General features: G+C 41.8%; 1 protein-coding gene across 1 annotated transcript in view; it reads left to right on the top strand.

Moving 5' to 3' along the window:
- Window positions 1-112: 112 nt before the first annotated feature.
- coro2aa (coronin 2Aa) overlaps window positions 113-16,851 on the top strand; it is a 52,018-nt gene continuing 35,279 nt past the window's right edge. Inside the window, exon 1 of the mRNA XM_042225057.1 lies at window positions 113-500. Coding sequence (XP_042080991.1) covers window positions 486-500 — 15 coding nt within the window. The 5' untranslated portion in view covers window positions 113-485. The remainder of the gene's footprint in view (window positions 501-16,851) is intronic.

Raw genomic sequence — 16,851 nt, 5'->3', positions numbered from 1 at the left:
TTTGGCCTTCAGTCTACTCGGTGTTCATGATAATATTTATATATCTTTGCACTGATCGACCTGGATTTCCTCGCCCCTCCCAGCCTCCTCCCTCCTCTTCCTCCTCTCTCGTCGCGTCCTGTGCTCGCATCTCTCCCTGTGATCTCTCCTCATCCTCTTTTCTTTTTTTTTTCATGGTGGCTGCAGTTTGAAGGGCAAAGAAAATGTTTTGACTGTGAGATTTTATTTATGTTATTGTTGTTGCTGTTGTCTTCTTCTTCTTTTTTTTTTAAATTCCGGGGGACTCTCAAGGTTGAGGCGGGCGTCATGACTTTTAAGTGACCACTCTGCCACAGCAGTCGGTGATGTAACACGACTGGTTCCTGCTTCCCGGCTAGTCCCCTCCACCACCAGCACAGCCAGCACATCCAGCAGGAGCAGCTCCACCGCTCGAGCCTTCTTCCCTCGGGGGAAACACTACCACCTGCCGCCACATCTCGCCCCTTATGACCGTCTCAAAGGTGAGTTCCCTTCATCTCCAACTTCTCGCTTTGTGTTGCTTACTTGCCATCACGCACTCGCTGCGTGTGCGGGTGGGACACTTTGGGGGGGGGGGGGGGGGCTGCAGCCGGAGTTGGAGCTGTGCCATGCGGCTCCACAGCCTGCTCCCAGGTTGGATTTCAGCGGTCGACTTTGCTGCAGCCACGAGGTTTTTTTGCACGCGTTTCATCCACACACACACACACACACACACACACACCGCTCCAACCTCTTGCTTGGTATTTGACAATGTGACGCAGAAGTGTGCAGCGGTTTCTGTTACCCGGATCCCCCCCCCCCGCACACACAGTATAGCACGACTGCATAGCTCTCTGCTGTTTCTCTGTTTGCATGGGTGGAAACCGAAAACCTGCACTGTCAACTTCACCATGTTTAAACGGAGTGAGTACAGTAGTTGATCTAATTGATTATACGTTAAGTGGACACTTTATTAGATACACCCTACTAGTCCTGGGTTGGATCTGCTTTTTGCCTTCTTCATGGCACAGGTGCTGGAAACATCTCTGAGAGATTTTGGTCCATACTGACAGGATGGCACATTAGATGTGCTCTGTTAGACTGAGGTTTGAACTGTGGTGGTCATTACAGTGAAGTCACTTGTGTTCAAGAAACCAGTCTGAGATGATTTGAACTTTGTGACATGGTGTGTTAACTACAGCAACCAGTGGAACATGTCATGATAAAAGGATGGACATGGTCATAATGCCTAGATAAGCAATTATCTGTGGCAAAGATGCTCAGTTGGATCTGAGGATGCCAAAGTGTGCTGAGAAAACATCCTTCACACCATTACATCACCAACATGAGCCGTCAATACAAGGCAGGATGGATCCCTGCTTTCATGTTGTTTGCACCAAAACCTGACCCAGCCATTTCGGCGAGACTCGTCAGATCTGTTGTCCAATTCTGGCGAGCGTGTATGAACTGTAGCCCCAATGTGGTCTTCTGCTTCATGGTCTGACATGCTGTGCTTTCAGAGATGCTCTTCTGCGTACCTCGGCTGTAAAGCGTCACTGTTGCCTTTCTGTATGCTTGAGACAGTCTGATGATGGTGTATGAAAATCCCAGTATAGATCACCAGCCCGTCTGCCACATTCACAGTCACTCAAATCCCCTTTCTTCCTCATTCTGATGCTCAGATTTAACTTCAGCAGGTCGTCTTGAGCACATCTACGTGTGATTGGCTGATTAGATATTGGAATTGAAAGGAATTGAAAATAGAATTAAATCCATAATTAGGTTTGTTTAAAAAGTATTTTGATTTTAGATTGGATTTAGATCAGTCCAGAGCACACACATGCTTAGCTGTCACGTGTGACGGAGAAAAGCACACCGTCCTGAACATTCTCTCTTTTTAATCAAGATAGCTGTCAAATCAAGGCAACAGCTAAAGATGAGCACTTTCACCAAACAAGTACTGAAAAAGATTGATATTAAAATAAAATGATTCTTCTTTTTCTTTTATATGAAACATAATCCAGTATTTAGGTTGTTGGACAAAGCAGCCTTTTTAAAAAAAAAATCTTATTGTTTCTGGTTGTTTTAAAAATATTAGCTCAGCAGAAAACAGTTTATGCATATTTTTAAATAATTCTTTAAAATCGATAACTGAAGTTTTAGTTTGCTTTTCATCTTAGAATTAAAGGAAAAAGTAATCCCTACAGATGGCTAATTAGTTGTCTGGTTAATTTTCAAACAACCTTGTGAACACGTTAGCATTTTAAATAATACTTTTGTTTTGGAAAAGCACTTTAAAGTTGTTTCATTATTCAGGACCTGCGAGTCGCATGTTTGTATTTTTTCTTGTGAGCAAACACAAAATCCAAACAGTGTTACCCTGATAAAGCTGTAATCAAAATGCTGCAGGTCCCATCAGCGAGTATATTGTGAATAGATTTGGTGTGCCCGTTCAGTGTAAACACCTCCCTGCTTCTAAGTGAAGCCTGTTATTTCTGCTCTGTGGGTGGCTGTACTCTTTCAGGCCACCAGTTCATCAGATTGTTTGGATCCATTGTGGGGGGTTTTTTATTCACTTCTGAATGGATGGGTGTAAATAAACTTAAGACAAAGAAAAATAACAGCTTGAGAGCTGTGTTTAATGAACCGAGTCTAATGCTCACCACATGTGGAGCTGTGGGACAAATTTAGGACTTCAGTGCCAGTTGGCTCTTCAAGTGTGGCAGTGCACATCAGTTTCACTGAAGGCCGGTCCAGAGTGTGCGCCGTGATTGGACCAAACAAATATTTGTATTATTTTCAGATGTGTGACTGAATTTTTTTTTTTAAATCAAATTCTTCCTTCTGTTTTATTTTTCCAGAAGTTGTGGTTAGTTGGTTCAGTGAAAGTCCCATTTCACTGCATTTATTGTCGCAGTTTGATATCGATATTCTCAATTTTCCTGCAGCGTTAGATAAAAACAGAGGTTTGTATCCAAGGTGAATATTTGGGGGGGACGAGACTGCAGATTTTTGTAAACCTTATCCAGTCTGTTTGGGAGTCACTCCGAGTCACAGCGCAGTGTTTGGAGACAGGTTGCCTCCCACCAGGTGACCTGTTCAATTCCTGGCCCACATAATGAGGCGTTGGCTCTGTGGAACCATGTCGTCGCAGCTAATCACAAACTGTTGCTGAAAGTGGAAAAAATCGATTTAATCAGTGGGCAACCATTTTTCCCCCTTCCTTTTCTCCCAAGTCAAAACGAGGGATTTTTACTCTACTATTTTTATTCTACTGTGACAGAGCCGTACAGTGTTTTGGTTTGGTGCGCACGCAATGTTTTTAATCTTTTTCTACACTTTTATCACTAACACCTTCAATAATTAGCTCAAAGAACAGTTTACATTTATTAATGAGCCTCATCAATAATAAACCCAACTTAGGCCAGCCCAACTTACTGCTTCCAGCTATTGGTAGGAGTCTTTCCTGTGAGATTCATGCAGCTTTACAGGGTTAGCTACATGAGTATCCATTTGACAGGTGAGCTGTTATAAAGTCACAACTGAATCATGCATTACACAGCGGCTTTCTTCAGGTTGAGTCACGAGTGACGCCATCAGGGTGTTTTTTTTTTTTTTGTGATCATTTCTATTAAAGCCCCTTTTGCAGCTTTTCGGGACTTGACTTCGAAATCTGCTTCTTTTTAAAAAAAAAAGAAAGAAAAGAAATTACGGATTAATAGGTTACAGCTATATTTGTGACCTCTCAAATCAATAAAACAACAAACAAAATATATCAATGGGTATCCTAGCAACCTTGAAAACAGACTTTAAGGTTGCTGATATGGCTAGATAAAACATCGTCACCCATGGACATACTTTCCACTGTTCAACAGGTTAGGAAATCATAAATGAACTAATAAAAAAGTTTGGTCATCAACCCCGGCAGCAACGCTGGGTTGGTGATCATTAAATTTATCAAGCTGAAACTGTCAACCCCACCTGTTAGCTCGAAAGTGGCAGCCCTGACTGTTAGGTGGAAACAATTAGCTCCCCCATGACTATGACATACTTTCACTCTGCACTGATTAAACTTAATAAGATCCAAGTTCAAGGCTCCTTTCGGGGCTGACCTCAGACACCAGTCTGGCCTTTCCGCCCATCTTTATGCTAAGCCAAGTAGCTCCTAAACACTTTCCAAGCATTTAACACTCAAAAAGAAGCTCCAAAAATGTCGAGCTGCTCCGTTTAAAGGTGTAAAATAATAGTGTTTAGTTTAAGAATTGACCTTTGGCTCCTTTTTTAAATATTTCCTAATGATATACTAACAGTTCGCTGCTCCCCCTCTTTGGGAATTTTATCAGAGCGCCTGAGATAAACAGCGAGGTCAGTTACCGCTCTTCAGCTTGGCGGAGGCTTGATGCAAATTTTTCTCTGCGCCCCTGACAAAGAAAAGTCTGTAGCTAATGAACAGCGAACATGTTTTGGGGTTGCGCAGAGTTTAAGACTAAAGCGTGTCAGCTTGAGGCACGACTTTTGGTGCCGTGCTGTGTGGAGAGGTGTCATACCAGCTCTCGAGTTGTCTAATTAGGCCTCATCCACCTAATGGCCAACCCGCTGCCAAAAAGAGCATTAGACTAATGAGTTTGCCACACGTCTGCACTTGTGTGAAACAAAAATCTCCCGACCACAAATGAACCCTCCCTGCTGTAGCCGGCTTTGAACTCGGTGAAAATTCTTGACAGTCTCATTTTTAACGAGGTGTTTGTGGGATTTGAAGGCACCACAGGCTCTTCTGTTTAAATCCACTGTAGAGAGAGTAAAAAATCTGCTGTGCACTTTCATGTTAGGGCCATAAAATGCTAACCTGGCATGTCATCACACAGACTGTTAAACACATACCTGAGATTCCCTCGTTTTGTCCAGCCTGTGACGTGTGCTGTTTGCTATGTAGGTCCTCGTTTCTTCAGAATCTCTGAGCAGAGCCTCTTTTGTTTTTTTGTTTTGTTTTTTTTTCCTGCTGTGGAAATACTTGGCTGTTTATCTTGTAGTATAACTTAATGTCACTCACATCCGGAGCAGTGATGAGGCGCTTGCTGCTGCTGCTGTTAGAGTCAGTCTTTCCTTCTGTAACACCTGCAATGAACTGAAGGTGTGCTTTTGAGCAAACATGCCCTTGAATCAACCTGATGACCTGAGCGCTAGAAAATCTGTGCTGGATATATGCGGCTGTTAAGCTGCTGTTGTGCAATAAAGTGAAGACAAACCTGTTGTTGCGGGCCATTTAGTCCCCTGTATGACTGCAGCCAGAGCTTGGTTTGCATTTCCAGCAGTAACCTGTAACCTGTGGGAGGCCTCAGGGTGAGGCAAGGCATGTATCTCCCAGCTGGCTTGGAAAGACCTCAGTATCACACTGGAAAAGCTGGAAGAGGTGTAGAGGGGGGCCTGGGCGCCCTAGCAACCCAGACCCAGGCAAGCAGCAGAAGCTGGATAGATGGATAAGCAAATCTAGCAGCCAGTATGAGCTGTTTTTAAAAAAGGAAAAAAAAATTATATAAAATTATATAAAAATGTTGTGTTGTAAGAACAAACAGATTAATTAATCAGAAATGTGTTGCGAGAATCATGTAATTTTTAGTAGTGTTAAATTCACTGATCTCTGATTTTCATCGATGACCTATCTTGTTTTAAAAAAAGCCTAAAATTGTACCAATTGAGGGTAAAATGTTTTGCTTATGTAACATGTTTATTTTTGATCTAAATTTTGGCATTTGGAGTCCACCGGGACTCAGCTTTTTGGAGCCAGCCTCCAGGGGCCCATGGAGCAGCTGCAGTTCTTCAGTGGCTGGACGTTGCTCTTTGGGGATTCAGTGATTTTAAGCATTTAAAAGTAATAAATCTGCAAAAACAACTTCAACAATGGTCACTGTAGTCATTAAATGTTCAGGATTGTAGCTGTGCATGGTTTTGTCTTTGCAGCATTGTGTGTGTGTGTGTGTGTGTGTGTGTGTGTGTGTGTGTGTGTGTGTGTGTGTGTGTGTGCGCCAATCATGCATTTTTACTTTCTTTGTTGAGGGTTACATCCCTGATTTATTACCTATTAGGTTAAGAGGAAAACCCTGAAACTGAAGCAGCTCATGTCACATGTCCTCTGTTGCCATTACAGACCCGACTTTGTGCCCTGAGGTGATGTTGGAGAACCCTGTGTCCTCAATAAATGCTGCCTCATACATGACTGTACCTCCAGAACAAAGCCCCCCGTGGCCTTAAGACTCTTACTCTCTGCCCCCGCCACACCTCCTGTGGTTCAGTTTTCACTAAAACTAATGAAGGCCTGCTTCACTGCCCGGCAGGGTCAGAGTGATTTCACAGTACTTGTGGCCTCTTTCAGTTAATCCTGCTGTTCTCACACTGTCAATAAAACATCTGGTATGCACTTATTCTGTCTTTGCCAGGATTTTCTAACAGGTGGAAATCTTTTGAGTGTTCTTTCTTCGGAGATTGTGTGCCCTCAAAAACTCAGAGTAACACAAATTTCTGGTGATTTATTTTTCTTAAGTGCACCTAAGCAATAGTTTTCTAAAGTTCTTCATTGGGCATTGGCTGCTTTTTCACTCATGTTCAGTCCAGTCCTTGTATCTCACCATTTTCAGAGGAAGTCTTTATTAGCTTGTTTCAGTCGCTTAATTCTGATCTGTGACTCATTCAAACATAGAAAGTACGTAACTCCACAGGTGAACCAGTGTTGTGTCTACACATACCAGACAACATGGCAAAAAACAATTTAAAATTGCATCTTTATGCACTTTGTTACCAGCAGCCTGTCAGAGAATTAGGTTATTGACTCCCATTTCTTTTTAGTTGAATCCATGAAAATAGATAATAAAGTAAGTATTTTTGCACTAAGGTGATTCCCGAAGAGGTATTAGCCAAAAACCTGTCACTCTCTGTAACAGTGTGCAGTGTGTCCTTAGAAAAAATTGAGGAAACTGGACAAATGGAAGACAAAAAAGAAGGGGCAGGCCTAAGAATCCATCGATAGCAGATTAACAGTATCTGAAAGACATGTCTTTAAGAAATAGGGGGAAAAAATCCAGCAAAGACCGAACACAGGACCTGAGATAAGCACGTTAATCCTTATTTTAACGCTCTTCTCTCTTGGTGTCTTTTTTGAGAAGTGTGAGCAGAAGCCAGATTTTTGAGTTGTTATGTTGATTCATCACCGGGGAGTTGTTGTCTGGTATTCGTGGATCATCATTTGATGCTTCAGCCTGGCGGTCAAACTGAATAAAATCTGCAGAGTATTGGGCTTTAGTAAACAATCTGCTGGTGGATATCGGGGAAGATTAATGTACTTGTCCTGACAATGGCTTAAAAATCCCGAAAATGCTCTTATATAAATCGAGAGTGTGCATGTGACCACAGAAGCTCTCTGTCTTTGTCCCAAAGACTACAAACTTCCCTTAAACAAGCTGTCGTCTGCTGTTTGTCACTGCAGGGCATTTACAGTGCCAGGCATAATGACTCCTCCAACAATGGCTTCGAAAGTCTTGTTTGTCTTTCCACCCTGACCTTCTTTTTCTTTTACTGTTACGTCACTGACACTCAGATCAGTCGTGGCAGGTTGCCGTGCACGTTTCTGACATGACAGCTGTTTGGGGATTATCTGGCACCACGTGGGTCAAACAGAGAGGGGATTATTTTAGAAAATATAGAGGGAGTCAGTAAATGTGTGCACAGTACAAGTAAAATACTGCAGGCCAAGCTTCAGAGTGAACAGCTGGTTAGCACCTGAAGGGTTTATATGCGGTTTCTTTGGTAGTTGTTCTATTGAGGCGTCTGATGACATCATCCCACATGCTTGAGAATTGTTTGCCATGTTGGCTGTGACACAGCCACCGGTTGGCGGGAAAAAACATGAATCTCCTGACCAGTTGGCAGTGGTTCCTGAAGGTTACTGGCTCTTGCTGGATGAGGTTGCACCAAAAACTTCCTTGTGTTGCTTTGGTTGCTATCAGATTGCCACAGTTGTAGTTTTTTTTTTTTTTTTTTTTTTTTCCCCCTCAGCCGTAAAAGGCTGATAGAGTGTGCTGTCACCCCGCTGGACAGGTGGCCAGCTGTCCAAGTTTGTGAATGCAATAACTCAGGAATGAGGCAACATAGGATTTTCAAGATCATCCCATTGAAGCATTTACTGAAACTCTGTATAATATCAGTAAGTTTTGATTAAAGGTCACCTTTGTTTAGTTTAGTGCTTTTTTTTTTTTCTTTCTTTCATTTTTAAGAATTCCCATATAAAGATCAGAAGCTTCTGGTCGGACTTATAAAAACCCTGCTGCTTCAGGCAGCGTGCGCTCCGGTTGTTTTTGAAGTTGGCAGCTCTTAGTCATGAAGCAGATGGTCAGCAGAGTCTTATTTAATTATGTCGAGTGGTTGCTAACACTGTGTGTGCTGTTGTGTGTGATGTGTGTGTGTGTGTGTGCTGCTGGCGTGTGTGTGTGTGTGTGTGTGTGTGTGTGTGGTGTGTGTGTGTGTGCAGTGTTCTTCGTGTGCATGTGTGTGTGTGTGTGTTTCAGCCTGTCTGGTGTATGAGATCTCTGAAAGTCCACACATGAGAAACTTCTGTTAGGAACAGTTGCAGACTTGGTCTCTGATGCCATGTTTGCTTATTAAACCCGACAACTGCTTTCCACAGATAAGTTTACAGGGTGATTAGAATAAGTGGCTCTGTGTACTCAAAAATATATATTGTGTGTATGAATACATACTGTTATTTATACTTGCAGCGAGGCACGAGACTGACATTTTTGTGTGCAGACAAAAATATTTCAGCAACTGCTGGATGACTTTCTGTGTTAATGGATAAACAAACTGGCCGTGCATTTGTTGCCTGATTTACATGTGGTTTGGCAGTGAAAAGTCTGCTAACACATGGATTGCCATAAAACTTGGCACAGGCACTTAAATTCTGATCGCTTTTGTCTTTTCTTAAAGGTCTCATGTTACAGCCAGATCATTTATTCTACCGTGCCTGCATAAACCATGTTTTAGCCTGGTTCTGTCTGCACTGAACCAGCACTCTTTGCCAACTGGGGACAGTACTTTTCTCTTTATGATGTCTCAGGGCAGGGTTTGGCATCTGTTCCTATCAAAAGAGCCAAGATTGATCAGTTTTTGCCAAAGACATTTGTATTTAGGGGAAAACCTTTTTTTTTTTTTTTTTTTTTTTTTTATCCTTATGATGAAGATGACACAGCCTGTAAGGTATGAACTGGCCTCTCCAATTTGGGTAAAAATAATTGTCTTTTTACATGTGAACATGCTGCAGTGCGTTTTATTTAAGATTCGCTAGGAGACAGACTCTTCTGTCTAGAAAGAACACGGCAGCTTAGGTTTATAAAACAGCATCTGGATTAATGTACTTTGGACAGATGAGACAAAAGTGGAGATGTTGCACAGTGGCATGTTTGGGGAAAACAACCAAACCCCCCCCCCCACTCGACGTAATCATAAATGCCTCGTACCAAACATCAAGCACGGTGGTGGAGGGGTGATGATTTGGGGTAGTTTTCCAGCCACAGGACCTCAGTACCTTGCAGTCCCTGAGTGGACCATGAACCTCTCTGTATACCGAAGTGTTATAGAGTCACGTGTGAAGCCAGTTCTTGCTGTTAAAGGTTAAATCATTGGGTGTACTTAATTTATCACCAAACTGCAGAGAGTCCTGTGAACATTTTTTTTCCACATGACTGTATAAACTCTAAGTTAATTGTGTGAAGTGGCCTACTTTAGTTTATGGCCTGCAGAGGTATATCCGATCTGTTGCCAGTTTACTTCATTAGCGCTAGTATGACTATGTTAGCCTGCTAATATAATGACTTACTGAGCATGTTATAGTTGGGTTAAGCATTAGCTTTTAGCTGAAGACTACTCACAAAACCATGTATAAGTGCATTTCTTTAGCTAATGTTTGGTTTGAGGCTTCACAGACAATTTGAGTCTAGCATGTCATGTTGCATGCCACAGTGCATTAATGCAGTTAGCTAATGGGCGTGATGTGATTTGCTGTGGCCTCGTTTTGCTCGACAGCAGGATGTACACTGTGGCTGTACACTGTCTGTGTATTGTTTATACAGAGAGGGTGAGCCTATATAATAGCAAGCCAATCCCCTGGAGTCTCAGAAAGTGAAGCTCACCTTGACTACAGTTACTATGGATAAAGTGGATGGATGGACTCTAGCTGCTGCTAAGCTCCTCAACACTGTATTAATCTACATGATGAGGATCCTTGTAACTTCCTTGGTGTGCTCTAATCAGACCAGCTCATTGCCTTTGTTGAATAATGAATCATGCTTTAGCCATCTTGTCATTTAATATTCCTTATGTGTATAAAATAAATTATTAATTCTCATAAAAAGGTCCTCTTGGACTAATTTTAGAACATCCAACCTAATTTGGTGCACATTTTTTCCCACTTTTCTCCCTTTGATGTAGAATATTTTTAACTCTGTCAGGAGTTTTCACTGCAAACATCACCAGCTGGCTGCAAAACAGCTCTACTTAGTTATAATTGATATAAGATAAAAAGACACTCCCTCAAGACACACACACACACACACACAACCACACACACACACACACACCACACACACACCATTGTCTCTGTTCTGTGATGTGACACGATGTGTGCTTATAACCAGCCATATAATGTGATTAATATTTTAATAGGCCTGCAGGTTCTCAATGAAACGGCTCCTCGCACAGCTGAGATCTAGGTCACTTGGCGACGTTTTATGTACTTTATTTTATTTACTTTATTTATTGTAAACAGACATGGAAACACTTAATATGTCCCATCTGAAAATAAGAGGTAAAAGGCATCGATGTATTCATATAAATATAACCATTTACAGCAAATAGTGCTGTTTCTGTCCTGAAAAAAGCCAAAAACACTTCATCCCTCCAGTTTGTTTAAGAAACGGCTACCAGACCACAAATTAAGTCAGTATGATTCTGGATTTTAAACTCTTGTGTTGTTTTTTGTTCTATATTATTTTTATGTCTGTAAAAGGTTTGAAAAGACAAGTAATTTAAGTAGTAACTTAGTATCTGTGCTATTATGTAAAGCATGTGCATCATGTCTGCTGTGCAGCTAATGTGGCACACCCTTAAAGTAAAGCCACTACTCACTCCTCACTTCACTTTCATTATTAAGTAGACATGAGCAACAGGGACCATGTATATAGAAAAAATGGCTTGTTCGCCATGACGTCACCCATTGGGGTGGGACAAAGCTGCCAACTATTAGAGGGCAGAGGCTTTACTCACGAAAAGCAACCATATGTAACCAATGCCTCATTTTTCTGCACAAACTGACCAATCAGAGCAGACGGAGGAAGGGTCACAGTAAAATGTCTCAGGCACAGGACAGCTGCTTAGTATAGGCACAGACTGGGCCAATACTAACACTCACTCTCGTTTTAGGAGAGTTATAATACCCAATAACTAAATGTGATGGAGCTAAATTATTATTAGTCACTACAATACAACAGGTCGACTCTTTAGGTAACTATTGACAATGGGAGTGGTGACTGAACCAGGCTGGGGTTTGAGACACAGAGATGACTTGAACACTTAGATAGTATCAGATTACACGGATGTTTTCAGGAGCCTTCCTAAGAAATTACAGATGCCTTTCTGGGAAATCAACAGATGGAAAGAAGTTCAACTGTAACTGCTCTGACTGCCTGTCTGTGACGTGATCGTCATGCGTTGCATGCAGTATGACCATTTCCAGCTAAATCTCTTAATGAAAGTTAAGGAGAAAAAAAAGCGATTTTCTTTCCTGGTTGTCAAATCCTTACATGTGCGACAACCGAGAGAGGTGCCTGTAGATGAATCGGGATGAATAACGGATTTCAACATGCTTCGTGATCTATAAAATGAGTAACAGTACATGGTTTGAATGCTTTTCCAACACAACTTCGTGGTCCATTGGTTTTTACAAACCCTGCTTCGTGCCAAAGTTGATGTAAGCAGGTAGTGTAGCTGTGATATCACTGAATGGGAATTGTTTCAAACAGATGTGTTAATGGAGATTTTGGAGTGAATCAGACGTGAAAGAATGAGGCGTGCTGCACAGGCATGCAAACAAATTATTCATGCCTCGTACCAAACATCAAGCACGGTGGTGGAGGGGTGATGATTTGGGGTCGTTTTCCAGCCACAGGACCTCAGTACCTTGCAGTCCCTGAGTGGACCATGAACCTCTCTGTATACCGAAGTGTTATAGAGTCACGTGTGAAGCCAGTTCTTGCTGTTAAAGGTTAAATCATTGGGTGTACTTAATTTATCACCAAACTGCAGAGAGTCCTGTGAACATTTTTTTTCCACATGACTGTATAAACTCTAAGTTAATTGTGTGAAGTGGCCTACTTTAGTTTATGGCCTGCAGAGGTATATCCGATCTGTTGCCAGTTTACTTCATTAGCGCTAGTATGACTATGTTAGCCTGCTAATATAATGACTTACTGAGCATGTTATAGTTGGGTTAAGCATTAGCTTTTAGCTGAAGACTACTCACAAAACCATGTATAAGTGCATTTCTTTAGCTAATGTTTGGTTTGAGGCTTCACAGACAATTTGAGTCTAGCATGTCATGTTGCATGCCACAGTGCATTAATGCAGTTAGCTAATGGGCGTGATGTGATTTGCTGTGGCCTCGTTTTGCTCGACAGCAGGATGTACACTGTGGCTGTACACTGTCTGTGTATTGTTTATACAGAGAGGGTGAGCCTATATAATAGCAAGCCAATCCCCTGGAGTCTCAGAAAGTGAAGCTCACCTTGACTACAGTTACTATGGATAAAGTGGATGGATGGACTCTAGCTGCTGCTAAGCTCCTCAACACTGTATTAATCTACATGATGAGGATCCTTGTAACTTCCTTGGTGTGCTCTAATCAGACCAGCTCATTGCCTTTGTTGAATAATGAATCATGCTTTAGCCATCTTGTCATTTAATATTCCTTATGTGTATAAAATAAATTATTAATTCTCATAAAAAGGTCCTCTTGGACTAATTTTAGAACATCCAACCTAATTTGGTGCACATTTTTTCCCACTTTTCTCCCTTTGATGTAGAATATTTTTAACTCTGTCAGGAGTTTTCACTGCAAACATCACCAGCTGGCTGCAAAACAGCTCTACTTAGTTATAATTGATATAAGATAAAAAGACACTCCCTCAAGGATACACACACACACACACACACACACACACACACACACACACACACTTGTCTCTGTTCTGTGATGTGACACGATGTGTGCTTATAACCAGCCATATAATGTGATTAATATTTTAATAGGCCTGCAGGTTCTCAATGAAACGGCTCCTCGCACAGCTGAGATCTAGGTCACTTGGCGACGTTTTATGTACTTTATTTTATTTACTTTATTTATTGTAAACAGACATGGAAACACTTAATATGTCCCATCTGAAAATAAGAGGTAAAAGGCATCGATGTATTCATATAAATATAACCATTTACAGCAAATAGTGCTGTTTCTGTCCTGAAAAAAGCCAAAAACACTTCATCCCTCCAGTTTGTTTAAGAAACGGCTACCAGACCACAAATTAAGTCAGTATGATTCTGGATTTTAAACTCTTGTGTTGTTTTTTGTTCTATATTATTTTTATGTCTGTAAAAGGTTTGAAAAGACAAGTAATTTAAGTAGTAACTTAGTATCTGTGCTATTATGTAAAGCATGTGCATCATGTCTGCTGTGCAGCTAATGTGGCACACCCTTAAAGTAAAGCCACTACTCACTCCTCACTTCACTTTCATTATTAAGTAGACATGAGCAACAGGGACCATGTATATAGAAAAAATGGCTTGTTCGCCATGACGTCACCCATTGGGGTGGGACAAAGCTGCCAACTATTAGAGGGCAGAGGCTTTACTCACGAAAAGCAACCATATGTAACCAATGCCTCATTTTTCTGCACAAACTGACCAATCAGAGCAGACGGAGGAAGGGTCACAGTAAAATGTCTCAGGCACAGGACAGCTGCTTAGTATAGGCACAGACTGGGCCAATACTAACACTCACTCTCGTTTTAGGAGAGTTATAATACCCAATAACTAAATGTGATGGAGCTAAATTATTATTAGTCACTACAATACAACAGGTCGACTCTTTAGGTAACTATTGACAATGGGAGTGGTGACTGAACCAGGCTGGGGTTTGAGACACAGAGATGACTTGAACACTTAGATAGTATCAGATTACACGGATGTTTTCAGGAGCCTTCCTAAGAAATTACAGATGCCTTTCTGGGAAATCAACAGATGGAAAGAAGTTCAACTGTAACTGCTCTGACTGCCTGTCTGTGACGTGATCGTCATGCGTTGCATGCAGTATGACCATTTCCAGCTAAATCTCTTAATGAAAGTTAAGGAGAAAAAAAAGCGATTTTCTTTCCTGGTTGTCAAATCCTTACATGTGCGACAACCGAGAGAGGTGCCTGTAGATGAATCGGGATGAATAACGGATTTCAACATGCTTCGTGATCTATAAAATGAGTAACAGTACATGGTTTGAATGCTTTTCCAACACAACTTCGTGGTCCATTGGTTTTTACAAACCCTGCTTCGTGCCAAAGTTGATGTAAGCAGGTAGTGTAGCTGTGATATCACTGAATGGGAATTGTTTCAAACAGATGTGTTAATGGAGATTTTGGAGTGAATCAGACGTGAAAGAATGAGGCGTGCTGCACAGGCATGCAAACAAATTATTCACGTTAGATTTCGGCCAACTGGAGGTGAGATCACTATCACACAATGTTCTTAAAGCAGCCATCTGATGGTATGGGATTAAAGGTGTTACTCAAACTACAGAGAGCAAGTTTCCAGCTGGTGATTAAATACCTGTGAATCACTTAATATACACAAGTCTTATGCAAGGGTATATCTGTCATTTCTTTAGATTCTGCTAAGGTAACAGGAAATCAGTGCAGTGATTTATTGAAACATACAATGAAATTCTTCAACACAGCCTGAACTCTCTTTGGCAGATTTCTTGTCATTTCTTTAAATGGTCTTCAGGAATAGTTCATCAGGATTCTTGAAGGACATTCAAAGCTCTTCTTCTTCTTCTGTTCTCTGTCAAGATGATCCTACACTGCTTAAATGATGTAGGATCCAATGACGGATCCTACATCATTCAATGATGTAGGTCCAGGCTCTGGGGAGGCCAATCCATGACTGTTAGAAAAAAAACACAAGGATGCACTATCTCTTCATGCTTTTACCGCACTGTTTGGGATCATTGCCATGCTGAAAAATGAAACAGTCGCCAGGCAGCTGCTTTCTATATGATATTGCATGACAGTACTTTACAAATTTCTTCAGTAATCGTCACTCCATCAGACCTGTTGCAACTGATTTCACTGTAGTTCCTGTGTTAATTATTGTACCTCAGCCTTTTCTCCGTGTCTCCCATCCTTAAGAATGACGTTGTGACAGCCACACTTCCACTGAAACCATTTCTTTTTTGTTTTTTATGCCTGTCCCGTTTGGATCTTTAGCCATCAGAATTGTTGTCTGAAGGCCAAAAAAGATGCCAAGCGGATTTACTTTACCAAGTGGATCATCATGGCCTTGCCATATTGGTCCATTTGATTGACCTTTTTTATAATTATGTATTTATTTTATTTTATTTCCAGTTGTTACAGATGGGACTGACATGACTGGGGGATAGGACAGGGAGAAAGAAAGAGAGACAAAATATAACAAACAAAAAAAAAAAATGAAAATCCAGAGTACGAGGACCCAAGGAGGACCACCAGGGGGGCAACCTTGCCAGAGAAGAGCTAAGCAGCCACGGAGCAGAGGCCAGAGGGGGGTTGCAGTGACGTGCCCGCGGGCTCTACCGGCAGCCAGCTGTGCCAGAGGGGACCGACCCTCAGGGCCAGAGGCCTGAGGGCGCCACACCTCCCAGAAGGGGCCCAGCCGGGCCACAGGCACCAGGCCCCGCCAAGCGGCCACCAGGAGTGAGCCGGTACATACATGAGCGCCCAGACACCAAGAACCACCAACGTCTGAGGGCATCAGCCACCGGCAGGGAGTGTGGTGAGGGCAGATAGGCCTCCATATCTTGGAGAGCCTGAGATGTTGAAACCATTTCTAACGAAGCTTCAGCAAACAATAAATCAGCTGATGGGCAACATGCACCTCTCAGGTCTTGTGTCAGTGTGTCAAACGTTTGCTTGATTTTTCTTACGGACATGCTTTCAGATGCTGTTCGTCTCCAGAGGCCTGGTAATGAACTAATCATTTGATTCAGGTGTGTTGACCCAGGGCGATATCTAAAACCTGCAAGACACCGGCACTCGAGGCCTGGAGTTGCCTACCCCTGCTCTAGAAAGACAGATTTGCTTCTTGATTGAGCGGCTGGAAATAGACTCAAAAATTTGGACATGTCTGTGTTTCCCAGGTTTAGACTCGTGCTGACAATTCATACCCCCATGATTTTCATCAGCATAGTTAGTCACACCTTAGTTTGTTGAGACAGGAACAGATTCTGATCTTAAACTTGATACTCGTGCTGCGTCTTGTGCGTTTTTTAAAAACTGGATTGTTGACGACGGATTTAAAACCTGATGTCATACCTGACTATTCAGCAAACTTCAAAACTAAAAAAAAACTCTTAAAATAACAACATTTTTGCTATTTCCCCCAAAAAAGGGGAATTACTGAAACTCTAAATAGTTTCTGTTGCACAAACACCTGCATGCTTGACTCGTTACATGTACTGACACTGAACCAGACAGCTAGAAAGGTATTTTCGTTATCTTCTCATCGCCTGAATCA

This window comes from Haplochromis burtoni, unplaced genomic scaffold, assembly GCF_018398535.1.
Source record: "Haplochromis burtoni strain Fernald_Lab_line unplaced genomic scaffold, NCSU_Asbu1 Contig_158, whole genome shotgun sequence".
Classification (NCBI taxonomy): domain Eukaryota; kingdom Metazoa; phylum Chordata; class Actinopteri; order Cichliformes; family Cichlidae; genus Haplochromis; species Haplochromis burtoni.
This window is presented reverse-complemented; position numbering and strand designations above follow the sequence as displayed.